Source organism: Asterias rubens, chromosome 7 (genome assembly GCF_902459465.1).
Source record: "Asterias rubens chromosome 7, eAstRub1.3, whole genome shotgun sequence".
Classification (NCBI taxonomy): Eukaryota; Metazoa; Echinodermata; class Asteroidea; order Forcipulatida; family Asteriidae; genus Asterias; species Asterias rubens.
The window spans coordinates 7,179,312-7,194,935 of record NC_047068.1 but is presented as its reverse complement, the minus strand read 5'-3'; the positions used below and the strand labels follow the sequence as shown (position 1 = coordinate 7,194,935).

The following is a 15,624-nucleotide window of genomic DNA, read 5'->3' as shown; positions in this document are numbered from 1 at the left end:
ATTTTGACAAAAATGGTGTGCAGCTACAAAACCAGTATTGGCTCAATGAGAGGTTTTCTGCCTGTTTTCTCAAATGGTGTGCCACAAAACCAGTATTGGACCACTGCAGGTTTTCTACCACTTTCCCAAAATGGTGCACCGCTACAAAACCAGCATTGGCCCATTAAAGGTTCATCATTTTGCCGAAACGGTGTGCCGCACAAAACCAATACTGGCCAAGACAGGCAAACCTCCGTCCAAACTAAAATAGTTTGTCTCTATAAAACCGACATTGGCCCAGTGTGGGCACTTTACTAGCAAGAGCAGGACGCTTCACCGGAAGAAGGCCAGCACTGGCCCAATTCTGGCTCAATATCATCATCATATTTAACGGCACCGTATCGAAACTCGACGCCGGTACATGCCACCATTGGCCCAATACAGTACTGTTTGTTAGGCTATAACTGAAAAAAGGTTTGAACATAGGTTGTGAAGTTCTTGTGATATTGTCCCACTTCTGGGTGACCTGGAAGTAGAGCTAGGTCAATATGGGGGCCAAATTTTGTTAAGGTTAATCCTTAATGCTCAAAGAGTCTCTAAGTAAAACAAGGGTTCAAAAATTAGTGGTGTAGTTCTTGAGGTATGGTCCCACTTCCGGTTGACCCTGAAGTAGAGGTCAACAAGGGGACACATTTTTCAAAGTTAATATTTAACACAAAGGAGTGTGCAACTGAAAAAAAAGTTTGAAAATCGGTTGTATAGTTCTTGAGATATGGTCCCACTTCCGGTTGACCCGGATGTAGAGGTCAACATGGGGTCGCGGAAACTGGAACAAGTTTGAAATAGGTTGTATAGGTCTTGAGATCTGGTCCCAATTCAGGTTGACCCGAAAATAAAGGTCAACATGGGGTCACGGTTTTCCAAAGTAAAAATTTAAAAGGAGTCTATAACTGAAACAAAAATTGAAGATTGATTGTGTAGTATAACTGAAACAAAAAATGGGACAACTTCCGGTTGACCCGGAAGTATACTTCTTGAGATTTACTAATTAAATATGCAAATGAAGATCACAAGGTTAATTGATTAATAATTTAAAACAAAATTACGTTTAGAGTAAAGCTTATTTTCAAGCTTCAATTTTATATAAGATTTAACTCTTTTATCTTTATACTTTATACACCCCCCCCCCCTAAATTAAGAACTTTATAAGTTTTTCGCTTTGGATTCAATTAATACGTGCCTCTCCGTTTATTACAAGGAAATATTTGTATAATACTTTACCTAGCCTTTTATAAAACGTGTTGAGTGCGTCCCGGTCTGTGTTTGTCCATCACATTCATGATGCACATAATATGTGTTTTCGATCAAAACGGTTTTTGTGTGCCGTCATAATGTTCTCACCTCCGGGTCTGTTTACACAGGGCTACTTGTATGATTTCAGATTTCCCCTTACACACAAAACTATCGGTAGAGACTCTTGTTCAAAAACATTTCCCTTCACTGAATATAAATATTTGTATTTCCCCGGCATACACCATTTCCGGAAGACGACAACCAATTGTGGGACATAGATAACCCTTCCACACCCTCTCCTACCCATTTGTTATTATTATTATTATTAACTTTTTAGAAAGAGCTGATTAATTTGATGTTTTTTGTGTTCCCCCTTACATAGTTATAAAATGGTACTCTTCTAAGATTGTTTGGCAAGTCAGTCAACCCACTGGTGAGTGTAATTTATTCCTCCATGTTGGTGTGAACTAGAAAATAACACAACTAATATCCACAATCTATACACAATCATAGGTTTTGAAGTAGGCCTGCACCGACCGGACGCAAAATTCGGATATCCCAAAATCCCATCACCGGTTGCAAAAGTTGACTCATTGCAAAAAAACCACCACCGATCCCTAAAGTTGACTGATTGCAAAAAGCCACCTCCGATCCCTTAAGTTGACCGATTGCAAAACGCCACCACCGATCCCTAAAGTTGACCGATTGCAAAAAGCCACCACCGATCACTAAAGTTGACCGATTGCAAAAAGCCACCACCGATCACTAAAGTTGACCGCATGCAAAAAGCCATCATTGATCCCTAAAGTTGACTGATGGCAAAAAAACCACCTCCCTTTAGTTGACTCATTGCAAAACGCCACCACCGATCCCTAAAGTTGACCGATTGCAAAAAGCCATCACCGATCCCTGAAGTTGACCGATTGCAAAAAGCCACCACCGATCCCTAACGTTGACCGATTGCAAAAAGCCACCACCGATCACTAAAGTTGACCGATTGCAAAAAGCCACCACCGATCACTAAAGTTGATTACAAAAAGCCATCAACGGTCGTGAATATGCATGACCGATCGCTATATACCATCACCGATCATGAATATGCATGGCCGATCGCTAAAATGGACCACCGATCGTGTTTTATCACCGATCGCTAAAGTTGATCACCGATTCGCATAGGACCACCACCGATGACACATTTGATCACCGGTTGCAAAAGACCATCACTCATGATTAAATGCCTCTATGGCGTTCCATAATAGAGGACTTGCCTGGCTGAGAATGAACAAACGTTAACTTACATAAGCACAATTTTTAGTTTCCCTTTTCAAATTTCAATCTCAACTCAAAAAAGTTTCATGAACTAACGTACTGCGGAGTACATGTATGTTGTACTGCTGTACGTTTAGTATAAAACTGCTATTGCTACACTACTTGTAAGTAAATACACCACCATACACGAGCCAGTCACCAGTGCAGTGACGGCAAGTTATGAGCAATTCAGAAATTAGCTGTGCGTGAGTCACAAACAAACTAAACAAAAAAACAAAATTTAATTTGCATGATTTATAGTCGCCAAGTTTTTGGGAAAAAGGTGAAAATCACAAAGGGCAAAGCGATGTTTTCAGGAGAGTCGCGTATTAAATAGTAAATACCAGTACTGCTACTGGTACATACGCTGTACATGCTAAAATAATGTTTGTATCCTGAGGCGAAAGTTATTTTTGTGACATAGTTTTCCTCATTTCTCAAAAACTACAGCACCACAGCAAGTATTTTAAGGGAAGCTTTCTACCACCATTATCTTAAAACTGTGCAAGTTTAATTTTAAATGTAAACCTTTGGCATTGCGTTTTGGGTCGTACAAAAAGTACCCAAACACTTTAAGGATTTTAATTAAGAAACCTTTGTTTTGTATTTCAGGTTGACGTGCATGTACACAGGCCTACATACATCCCATACAAATTTCACCATGGACTCAACAAAGTAAGTTCACTGCCTACACAGACACAGTCAACAGTTTTTCACATTTTATATTTATTGATGGCAAAATTAAATGTCTGCATGAATACCTGAAGCAGGACATTTCGCACCCAATCATTATTACTATTATGTAAGTTGGCGACCAGAGAACCCACTCGCTCCGCAATCTCAAAAAATGTTAAAAGTTATAAATTCTTACCGTTATTCAGTCCCCAAATACTCTGTTTTACCATTACCCTACAAATGCTGATTGTCCCCGAACTCTGCCGAACGCATCGCGAAGTCACGACACGTGTCGAGCGTGCGCATATTATTTTTTTCCCAGAACAAACGTGGAGAATTATCTACACACGCTTGTCCTAGAATTAAAAAACACTCGATCCGTGCTTTGCGTACAAAAACATATGGACACGCGTCTGGGAACCAGACGTCTGATTCCTAGACGCGTGTCCATATGTTTTGTACACAAAACACGGATCAAGTGTTTTTTTTTTATTCTAGTGTAAGCGGTAATGTATGTCAACTGAATACTACTTGCATGCACCCACCTCCTTTCTGGCAAAACCACCACAGAACCTTCATTTTATGACCCCAAATAAATTTAAATGGTTTTTGTACGTGGTAATCTGCTCTATCAAGCAGAGTTTTTTTCATGAAATTTCCGGAATGATGTGTTTTTTTTATCTGGGTCAAAGGTCAAGGTATTGTGTCAAAGTTCATGGTTATTTTTTTACTTATTTTAAGGACTTTTGATTAGAGTATTTAATTCTGATCCAAATTAGCACAAATTTGTGGAAAACTTGCCTATTTATGGTTTATTCCTTTAAATGGGGTGGGGGTGATCACCCACGACGAACTCGTGGAATATGCACCCCCAAAAAAATCTGCATCCCATGTTGACATGGGACGCAGAAGCACTGTCGTGTTTTTCTGTATTCCACTCATGCTTGTATAATAACTAATAGTGTTATGTAATGTCATGCAGTGGTCTCAAATTGTAGAAAAAAATGTTGCAAAATTGCTTCTCAAAGCACTGATGTGCTGTATTGTATATTGTTATCGTAGTTTCAAATCGTTATCTGCTTAAATCTTTTTAATATTTTTTCTTTTCTTGTTACAGCGCTTTGGGGTCGTCAGGGCGTAAAGCGCTTTATAAATGTTACCATTATTATTATTATTATTGTAGCATAAATTAAGTTTTGTCCATTTAGTACTTGAAGTATGAATAAGACATCTGCTTGCTTACAGCAATATTGAGTAACTTTACTTTTTACTTTTATTTATTGAAGGATGAAGACACCACACATCCTGTGTACATCGAAATGGATGAAAAATCGGCACATGTGTCTACAGAGTTAGTAGTTGCAGAAGGCGAGGTAGTTTCTGTTGTTGATGATGTAACAACAGCAGTCGCGTGCTACATTTCCTCGTTTTTTGTATTTCACCTGCAGTACATCCCAGAACTAGTGAAGACAATTGCTTTTTATCAATATGGGTTCTTAAGATTGACGACCAGACTGGTATTCATAGTTCATATTCTTTGGATTCCGTGACCATTTATTTGCTACCTTTTTTTCTCGATGGATTTGACGTCAGGAACCATTTAAAAAGAAAATAAGCTCCTATGAACCTCTGAAATGTGATAGGAACTTTTTTTATTGCGCAATATTCAAAATGGCCGCCGACGCCATCTTGAAAAACATAAATTGTAATAGCTCTGGCCCCAGATGACCTAGACGGACAAATGAGATGTCCTTTTCCACTATTTCTGGCATGCCAAATACACTGGAATTGTAATTGTAAAGTTTTGGGACCATCTTGACCTCTAAATCCAAGATGGCCGCCGTCGCCATCTTGAAAAAATATACAATGTGATAGCTCTGGCACCATATGACCTAGATGGACAAAAGAGATGTCATTTTCCACTATTTCTGACATGCTTAATACACTGGAATGGAAATTGTAAAGTTTGGGGACCATATTAACCTCTAAATCCAAGATGGCCTCCTTCGCCATCTTGAAACATAACTTCCATATTAGCTCTGGCACCAGATGACCTAGACAAACATAGACTTAAACTATCAAATAATATAATAGAGGCATGAATGGGTTTTCATCACTCAGGATGGCCAGTGATATTTTTAGATAATAATCTTATTAAATCTTACCGAATTAAAATGATAAAGACAAACATAATGAGAACTCAGTAAAACATTTAGCAACTAGAGGGGGTACTTTAAGCAATCAAAGAAAAAGTAAACATACATAAAAAACAAGTATTAATTACACCTAGCTTCTCATACTTAATTTAAAAACAGCTGATAAATCCATCTTGCATTCAGTCAATTTAAATTAAAAGAGGTTGGATGGTCCCTATAAACAAAACAAAAACCATAATTGATTTTTCATATGTTAAAAATGAAACCCTAATTGTTCTCTCAGTTTATCTGGTGCCAGAGCTGTCACATTTCATAATTTTCAAGATGGCGGAGGCGGCCATATTGGATTTTGTGACCACAATGATCCCTAACTCTACAATTACCATTCCAGTGGATTTTGTAATGGCAGAAATAGTGGGAATATACACCTCTTTTTCCCTATCTGGTGCCATATAGCTAGTATAATTTTCAAGATGGCGATGACGGCCATCTTGGATTTAGAGGTCACGATAGTCCCCAAACCTTACATTCGCCTTTCAAGTGTATTTCGCATTTCGCAATAGTGGAAAAGGACATCTCTTTAATTTTTGCTTCCTCCTTAAATTTTGTTGTAAGACGCTTTCACAGACATAGGGGCGTCCCCGGAGAATTTGTCCCCAAAATGAGAAATTAACAAGACAACAAAAATTATTCATTTTTGGCTTCCTCCTAATATTTTGAAAGAATGAGAGGCTTTCAAGGAGACCAGGGGCCTTTTCCAAAATTCACCTTTGGCTTTAGTGCCGATGTCCTAGAATTCTGTGTGTGTCCCCACCCCCCCCCCCATCTCGAATTTCTGTACCAAATATGGGAATTTAAAATAGGCTACGGGAGAATGATTCAAAAGAGGGTGCTATCAGAAGAAGTTTGTGCACAGTTCGTCTTATGCAAACAGAATCTACGGGAAACAGAATCACCTGCCACACTGGCGAGGAATCCATATTAAATTGTGGAGCAGTGTACATTTTGCTCGATTATTTCAAACATCAAAGGAGCCTGGAGCCAGAGACGGAGCCAAAAGGCCCGGTTACATAGGCCTTGATAATGAGAGCGACAACGAGAATGTTAACAATGCACCCCCTTGGTTGGTTGAATGAGTGTGGGCGTATTCTGGGTGGAGCATTTCAACTCGAAGACTGCGTTTTTCTTGCATCATGATGTTGTTGTTTTTGTAATTACTGCAGTGTGACTTGGCCTTAAGGCAAGTCTGGCAGCAGACTTACCAACTAAATGAATTCATTGTCCAGATATTCTTTCCTTTTTTTATAGACACTTTTCCATCCAAACAGCATGGCATCAGGAAAGCTGGGAGAGATTGGTGCCGTAAGGCATGGAAACTACAAAGCTGTGTACCAAACAGGTATTGTTGAAGTTATACTATTTATGATAGAATCTCTTTAAAAAAAAGAAGGGGGTAGAAAGTCTGAAATTATTGGTCATTAACCTTTTCACCATCTGACCATGCACTAGCATGGTCTTGAATGTTAGTTAAACTATGCCAAATTGCATTATGGTATCATGTGGTGAATGCATCTACACAGTAAATACTCAACCCTCCTACTGTCTGACCATTCAATATCATCCAACGTAGTAAACTACTTTACTTCAGAGGGAGCGTTTCTCACAATGTTTCATACAATCAACAGCTCTCTATTGCTCGTTAATAAGTTAAGTTTTTATGCCGACAAATATTGAGTAATTACCAATAATGTCCAATTATGCCTTTGAAGATCAACCACCTATTCAATTTTCCACAGGGAGTGTTCGACCATCCTGTGACGGGAAAACCAGCTCACCAAAGTATCGCAATCCTCCCCTAATCTTCAACCTCCACAATGATCCAGCCGAGTCCACGCCCCTCGTCCAAACCACTGCCGAATACAAGGGCGCCCTCAACGTCATTGAGTTGAGCCTCAATGCATTGAACAATGACATTACGAGAGACAATACCACACTGGCAAATTACAAGTCAGATCCACAGTGTCAACCATGTTGTAATCCAAAACATGTGGTGTGTCGTTGCAATGACTAAGTTTTATTTATAGGCGTCATTGCCGAGGGTTTTCTTTTAGAGGATCGAATTCAAAGTTCTGATGGTTTAGTCATCGGGGTGTGGGTTTCGAAACCCGGTCATGACACTAGCGTCCTTCGAGAGCAGGACACTCCTTTAAAATTGATTCTTCTTGTTTAAATGGGTACCTGAGAGGGTAGATAGAGTTGATATTGTGTTTGTAAAAATCTTTGGAGCGCCACGGCAGCCCAGGACTGTATCCTCCCCAGGGAGCTGGAAAAAAAAGATTACAGGATTGTTATAGGCCCAATTGGTGGAGAGCCCGTCAGGTGGGTGTGTATAAACCTTTGTTAATGACCAGTAAAAAGTGTTTATAACCACACATTGTGTCCCTTATTTAAAGGGAAGGTATACATTTGGTAGTCACTTAAAATTAGCAGTCTACAGAAGCTTCAGATAGTATAAAGCATTTTAAGAAACATTTCACACTTCCATGTAAAAGTACATAAGTTTTTATTGCCTCATCAACTTGCATTTCAACACGTACAAGCGTGTGCAAAAAAATGTGTCAGATTTGATAAACCAATCAGCTTTGAGTGTTTCACTTTCAATTATCGGTATCGAGGTATCGATACGGCGCGCTATCCCATGGTAGCATTCAACCACCAGAAATCTGAATTTAATACAACTGTACAGTTTAAGGGCAACAATTGTAACAACAAATAAAGGTAAGTACAACAAATAAAGGTTAAAACTGCCAACTTTTAAAATTTTAATACTATTTGAATGTACAATTCCTTTAATATTAATGTGAAAGAATCAATGTTTCTGTCTTCCGTTCCAATTTCATTGCCCTACCATTCAAGTTCACAAAATTATACAGAATGATGACTGAAATGTAGTTTAAAATATATTTTTGTATTTTGAAAAAAAATCTGTTTGTATTTTTTTAATGGGATTTGATTCAATTTTTTTTATGGGATTTGAGTCGTATACATTTATATGTTAATATTTGTATAAGTCAATAAAACAAAAACACTTTTGAACGCCATTTTGCATTAATCCCTCGTTATTTTAGTGTAAAAAGGATGTGCAAGTCCGAGGTGAGATTTGACAGAAACTTCAATATCCGTAAAATTTGAGTTCGTCTTCTCTTTATCTACAAAATAAAATAACAAACTTCAGGTTGCCATGTTTGAGGGGTTGTGACTAACACAGCAAACTGGATTGTTCTCTACTGAAAGGAAAACAAAAGATCATTTTTTCAACCTCTTTTGCTTTTTTTCAAGACCAAATCAGACCAAATTTACAGTTGTGCAACTGTAACTTCACAAAAACTAGAACAGCGAAGCTGCCATGGCGAGCTGCTGATCACCAGATAGAACCAATGACTGACAGAAAAACCAATCATTTGATCAACTGATGGTCAAAGGGGTGGGGACGTTGACAAATATGAAGTAATGACCATTTAAGGTTTTCATTTATTTAGCTCATTCAACTGGAACCAGTGATCTTTGAGTTTTATCTATTCATATTATATGCATCTAAGCAGCAATACGTATTTGATTAAAACTTTGCACTTTTCAGTGATGCACTCGTTGAGTTTTATCCTTTCATATGCATCTTTATGTTAAGAGTAATATTTGATTTAGGTTTCAAGTCAGAACATCATGGGAATAAGGAGTTATGCCTATTCAATTTGTTCATTGTTTAAGCTCATTCAACTGAAACTAGTGATTAATTCTTTAAGTTTTATCTCTTCATATTAATCTACATGTAAGAAGCAATGTTTGACTTAAGTTTCAAGTCAGTACATCTTTACAATAAGGAGTTATGACCATTTAATGTTTGTCACTGTTTAAGCTCATTCAACTGAAACCTGTGATTAATTCTTTGATTTTTATCTTTTCATATGAATCTACATGTAAGAAGCAATGTTTGACTTAAGTTTCAAGTCAGTACATCATTGCAATAAGGAGTTATGACCATTTGATGTTTTTCATTGTTTTAGCTCATTCAACTGAAGCCTGCAATTAATTCTTTGAGTTTTATATTTTCATATGAATCTACATGTTAGTAGCAATGTTTTACTTAAGTTTCAAGTCAGTACATCATTGCAATAAGGAGTTATGACCATTTAATGTTTTTCATTGTTTTAGCTCATTCAACTAAAACCTGTTATTAATTCTTTGAGTTTTATCTTTTCATATGAGTCTACATGTAAGAAGCAATGTTTGACTTTAGTTTCAAGTCAGTACATCATTGCAATAAGGAGTTATGACAATTTAATGTTTTTCATTGTTTTAGCTCATTCAACTAAAACCTGTGATTAATTCTTTGAGTTTTATCTTTTTATATGAATCTACATGTAAGAAGCAATGCTTGACCTCAGTTTCAAGTCAGTACATCATCGCAATACGGATTTATGGCCATTTAATGTCTTTCATGTTCTTCATTGTTTCAGCTCATTAACTGGAACCAGTGACAGAGTTTGATTTTTGTTTTAACAAATTATTTCAAAACATTTAATTTGAGTTTGTTTCTTTTAAATCCAGATGTCAATGTTCGAGCCTGAAAAAAAAAACTTTAACATTTTTTGTTATTCCAAAAAACTTTAACATTTTTTTATTCCAAAAACTTCAACATTATTTGAAAAACCAGAAATGTATAAGCTGTTTAATTTCCAGAAAAGTATACTATACCCTGAAAACTTTAAAATTTTTAAACAATTTCCATTTGCACACTTATCCAACCACATTCAAAGCTCATTGCAAAACCGTTACTCAAAAATTACTCAAACGAAGCTGTTTAATTTCCAGAGGGTAACACCGTACCCTGAAAACTTTAACATTTTTAAACACAAGGAAGCTGTTTAATTTCCGGAGGGTAATACTGCACTCTGAAAACTAACATTTTTAAACAATTTCCATTTGCAAACTATGGATCCAACCACATTATGGCTGTGTGTGTCAGACAAATACACTGCAAATGAGGGTAAAAACAATTATTTTACACAACAAACTATCAAAAAGTCTAAATGCGGACGGCCGGACGGACGGACGGACGGACAGACGGACGGACAAAATCGGTATTACATAGGCTCGCATTCTGCTAAAGCAGCTCGCCAAAAAGAGGAAATTACAAAATGTCAATGATTTTGTGGAGTATTTTTTAATTTTGAATGTTGAAACTGACTTTAGGGTTGAAGGAAAATTTTCAAGAACCCCTTTATCCCCTTTGATTGGAAGGGGCGGGGCTTTGAGCTCCACAGCCCTCCAAAAAGTATGAAAACCAGTTACCAGCCACAGATCATGCCTCATTGATGTTTTTGACTAGTTCCTGGGCCCTAATTCATAAAGCTCATAAGCAAAAAATACTTCTTGACAAATTTCTTTGCTAGGCAAAAATTGAGTGGGATACCAGTCATAACAATGTAACTTTTAATGTAATTGTAGCTGGTAACCTGTTTCTGTGTGAAGCATAAGCAAATTAAATTTCAAATTAAATTTCCATAACTGTATCCGACTCATATCAAGTTTCCCCAAGTAGCTGTCTATCGTTGGTAGGTAGTGATTCAATGGTGTCCTTCGTATCGCTGAGTTTAAAGAGATTGAAGATGACTGGTATCAGTGCCAGGTTGGGGTTCTCCTCCTGTAGTTTCTGGAGCCACGTATGTAGCGTTTCTTGTGAGTTTTCGTTCGTCATGCACATTGCAAATACCGGGCCTTCTGCATGTGCTTGAGGAGCATCTGGGAACAAGGAAACAGATTCAAGTCAACTTGGATATACAGGTGTTTATGAGAATTATTTTTAAAATGGATAATAATTCTAATCATATTAATCAATATTGTAATCATAATCATAATCATAATTATAACACAGCAAGATTCTAAGAAAGACCCATGTGATCTAAGGTTACGAATGGGACCTAGTCCAACTCGGGGGAGTTACCAGTGCAAAGGAAAATGTGATCTTACTTTTTGTAGAGTAGGCCAATTTTCTAATAATAATAATAATATTAATAATAATAATAGTAAAAATTTATTTGTAATGCGCCAGTTCCAGACAAAGCTGTTCAAAGGCGGATGACAATATACAATTAAAATATTAAACCATTAAAAATCACATTACACATTATGACAAAGAGAGGGGATCAAATCTACGAAGTTACAATATAAATAAACATTGCAATGTTTAAAATGCTGAGAACAACCAAGAAAACTAGACAAAGAAACAACCAAAATAAAAAGCTCAAAAGTGACCAATGCAACACAGATCAAAGGCGCAATGTACAATAACAAAGTAAACCATTTTAAAATCACATTACACATTAGAAACAATAAATACTGAAATAGGAATACCAAAGCAATGATGCTTTGTTCAACCCACAAAGAAAAAACACATTACCTAAGTGATCTCAATCAGTACATGCAAAAAAAGAGATGTTATGAAAGAAAACAAACACACCAGCTCTTTCACAAAGGGACTTTTGCTTGGTGTACTTGGCTCTTGCGCAGCACTGGCACTCTACGTGATACATTAAGGCCTAGACTTGTGAACAAGTCGTTAAATGTCTGCTGCAATGATAGAGTTCAGACGACTCTTCGTGATTCCTGGGACACTCGTGGTTGGCAGCCAGCAGCGTCACGCGTGAGCAGTGATCTCGTGGGAGCAGTATTCGGTCGCTGAAACCTGAATTATAGTGCCACCACTGTGACTCCACTATCTCACCACGACAGACTTGTCCCATACATTAACGGTAACAATCACATCCTGTTCAATGGTCAACAGAGTTACATTCACACACTCAAAAATAAATCACATAGAACAAATAATATTCTTAAATGTATTCCTTGTCATACAAGGAAGAAATTACAAAGAATAAATAAATAAAAAAAAACAAGAATGTTGCACAGTTATTAGTAGTTCACAGGGCAAGTTGAGAAATGGTGTTTACTAGCCAGTAGCACTTTTTACAAGACAATGCTCCCCGGGCTAGTGTTAAGGGCAAGCCCTGGTATGTACCAGGTCTCAAAACACCCCTTGGCACCCACTGCAATTGCTGTGGTGCCCTCTGCAAGGTTCCAATTACTCACATAAATGCCCCTTACCCTTTAAAGATCAAGACTTGATGTACAGTTTACACATTCACAAACTAAAACATTTATTCACATTGCAATTAAAGACCTACCTTCCGTTTTCAATTCGTCCTCATCTACTGCAAACGGGTCACCTCTCAGCACAAAGTACGTCATTTTGGTGCTGCGGAGCCAGAGGTGGAAAGCACCCTCAACATAGAGTGGTCTTATTGGATTATGCTCAGCTAGGAGTTCTTGCTGCTCTGGACTCTGGATATTTGCAATGAAGTTGGGATTCTCTGATTCTGCTGAGCTGCCATTCAGCTGGAAGGGAAATCGGAAAGTTGATGCACAAAACAATTTTTTGTTTTCTTTTTTTTTTCAGTAGCTCTGATCTCCAAAGGCAGGGTATACTTTTGGTAAATGTCAAAGACAAGTATTACTCACCCGATATATCCCACCATATGCATAAAATACAAACCCGAGATCATTTGGGCTTAATGTGTTTACTCAAGTCCCATGATCTATAGATGTGTTAAGAGCAATGTCCATTATTTTATACTTTTAGCTTTCTCAAGTCTTCCCTCTTCTTTTCCTTTCACTCATTCACGCATCGTACCGAACCTTCAATAGCTCATAACCTTGTTTTGGAAATTGCACCAAAAAAAAACTACAAAAACAAAATATCTATATTGCAAATTTCTTTAAAGTATTTCGACTTACATAAAACACTTTGAACTTTGCTTCATACTCAGCAATCCTCTTGAGACCGAGCTCAGACAACTTGACGGGATCATTGGGTATCTCCTTCGGCAGTGGGAAGGGATTGATATTGCAGAATTTGGGGAACCAGTACATCATGCGCTGGTACTTCTTGACCGGTTGGGCCCTCTTGCTGAAGACAGAGATGAGGATTTCCTTGGTCTCATTGTTTGGAAGAACGGCTGAATACCACAAGAGAAAATATTGTAATTATTTTCTTTTTTTATAAATATTTTTTTATGAGAGATTGCTTAACATCACAAGGCTTGGCGACCACTTCAAGGTGAACGCTACACTTAGCCGATTTGGAATATCAACCCACATCAACTACCACCAGGGGCACTTTGCCACCTACTCCTTGGGCTGAAACAGAGTAACCCTCTCCACCATCCATACTTAGGCTAGGAATGGGTATCATCCACTAGAAGCCTGAATGGTACAGCAGAACTTTTAACCAACAGTCATGGTTAAGTGCCTTGCTCAAGGGAAGAAGTTTCATGACCGGCATTCGAACACTCTGCTGCTGACATCACCAGAGCTAGGGTCCAGTACACTAGACCACTCGACCATGACACGCCACACGCTGCGTTAATGCGCTTAGAAAAACCAGTATATATTAATGTTATTGTTATTATTAATATTATTATTTTTATAAATGAAAGGGTTAGATTTTTGTGCTTACTGTTATCCTCCATCATTTGAAGCACCTTAATGGCGCATATCTGTTGCTCAGGAAAGTGATTGTATATACTCTGGATGAGGTTCTCGGGGACGAACTTCCCTTTCGGGAACATATTGAGTACAGCGTTGTAAGCATCGACCTCCTTCTCCACTTCGAAGTCCTTCATGTGACGCAGGGCTGTCTCGATGAACTGGACGTGCCCCCGGCGTCGTTTGTCATACTCGGTGAATTTTGCCACAGCCTGAGATGGAGAAGTTTAGATTGTAAGGTGACTTTTAAAGGAAACATTTTCGTTTGTAATGACTCTTAAAATTAAGGCTACTAAACACTTTTGCTAAGAAGCCTACATCAGTTATCAATACTATAAAGCATTTCGAGAAACACTTCACATCAAAGTAAAGTTGTTATGTTAAAAAGATATCAGTTTTGAAATGAAAATTTCACATGTTAGTTTAATTGTATTCATTAACGTTTATATAGGATTAAAACAATCGAACAGTTAAAAAACCCAAAGGTATACTTTGCCTTAAAAAAAAAAAAAAAAAAAATGTAAGTTCAATATTAATACATGCATAGTATATATAAAAAGCGCTTATTTAGAGATCTAAGCGATTTGCATCACAAATACATACATCAGGCAATATGAAACAGAACAAATGACAAAACAATTTAATGTATAAGTATAAGCACGGTGTAAAGGTGTACAGGCCTACAACAAATATTCAAGAAGAAAAAACAGAGATAAATGCAAGAAATCAAATTAAAATAATAACATTCACTTAGCAAAGGGAGTAAAATAGAAGCAAATCCAATATACACAATGTATGGGAAACCTATAGATGAGACAAAACAAAAAGATAAAAAATACATCAAGCAAAAAAATACATAGTTTAAAACAAACAAGAATTGACTTAAGGGGTGAGAACAAAGCAATAAAAACATTATGGTGGTCGGAAGAACATTCCACAAACGTGGCCCTGTAACAGAGAAGGAAATGGCACCAGACAAGTCACTAGTTTGCTGGTTTAAAAAAAAAAAAAAAACAGCTTTCATGGTAAACTTTGTAGAAAGTTTTTCCTCACAAAGATTTTGGTCTAGTAAAATAAATTCTCATCTGGTAAAATGTTTTTTTAAGCTGCAAACATATTGCAACTGTTTGCGCAAACGTTGTTGATCTTTGCAATGATTGGTGTGCACTACGCGATGTCAATATGGCGACGCCCTGAAACGAAGATGGCGCGTACCATATGTAAAATTTGTTGAATTTTGTTTTTGCTGTATGTATATTCTCGTCTTATCATATTATCAACTTATATTTCAAATCTGCATTATCAACCATCGAATATACACGGTAAATATGTTTATGACAAAAATATAATACCGTTTGATTATCTGCCATTTTAAAAACCACTCGCCGACACCTCAGAAGTATGTTCGCGTAAGGTTGCCAACGTTCGCCAGTGATGGCGGCGCACAACTCGTTCCACTTGAAATTGTCGGCTAATGTGCCCAACTGTTGGCAACATTGTATCTACTTGCCAGTCAGTCTCCTAACGATGACTAGAGCAAGCTAGTCGAAACGTTGAGATCAATTCAGAACTGAGTCCACGGCAGTACAGTTAATTACAATCCTATAAGCTA

General features: G+C 37.4%; 2 protein-coding genes across 2 annotated transcripts; one reads left to right on the top strand and one right to left on the bottom strand.

Moving 5' to 3' along the window:
• The first annotated feature begins 2,683 nt into the window (after positions 1–2,683).
• On the top strand, positions 2,684–9,228 carry LOC117292100 (arylsulfatase G-like). Its single transcript, XM_033774022.1, has 5 exons — positions 2,684–2,705; positions 3,193–3,255; positions 4,542–4,628; positions 6,720–6,810; positions 7,208–9,228. Exons 3-5 carry the CDS (start codon positions 4,575–4,577, stop codon positions 7,480–7,482), a joined length of 420 nt encoding a protein of 139 aa, XP_033629913.1. The 5' UTR covers positions 2,684–2,705; positions 3,193–3,255; positions 4,542–4,574; the 3' UTR covers positions 7,483–9,228.
• Positions 9,229–10,956: 1,728 nt separating this feature from the next.
• LOC117292385 (evolutionarily conserved signaling intermediate in Toll pathway, mitochondrial-like) lies at positions 10,957–15,382 on the bottom strand. The gene is made up of 5 exons (XM_033774413.1): positions 15,365–15,382; positions 13,984–14,224; positions 13,263–13,483; positions 12,653–12,863; positions 10,957–11,210 (listed from the first exon to the last, which is right to left on the bottom strand). The coding sequence occupies exons 1-5, from the start codon at positions 15,380–15,382 to the stop codon at positions 10,993–10,995; spliced, it is 909 nt and encodes a 302-aa protein (XP_033630304.1). The 3' UTR covers positions 10,957–10,992.
• Positions 15,383–15,624: the final 242 nt, after the last annotated feature.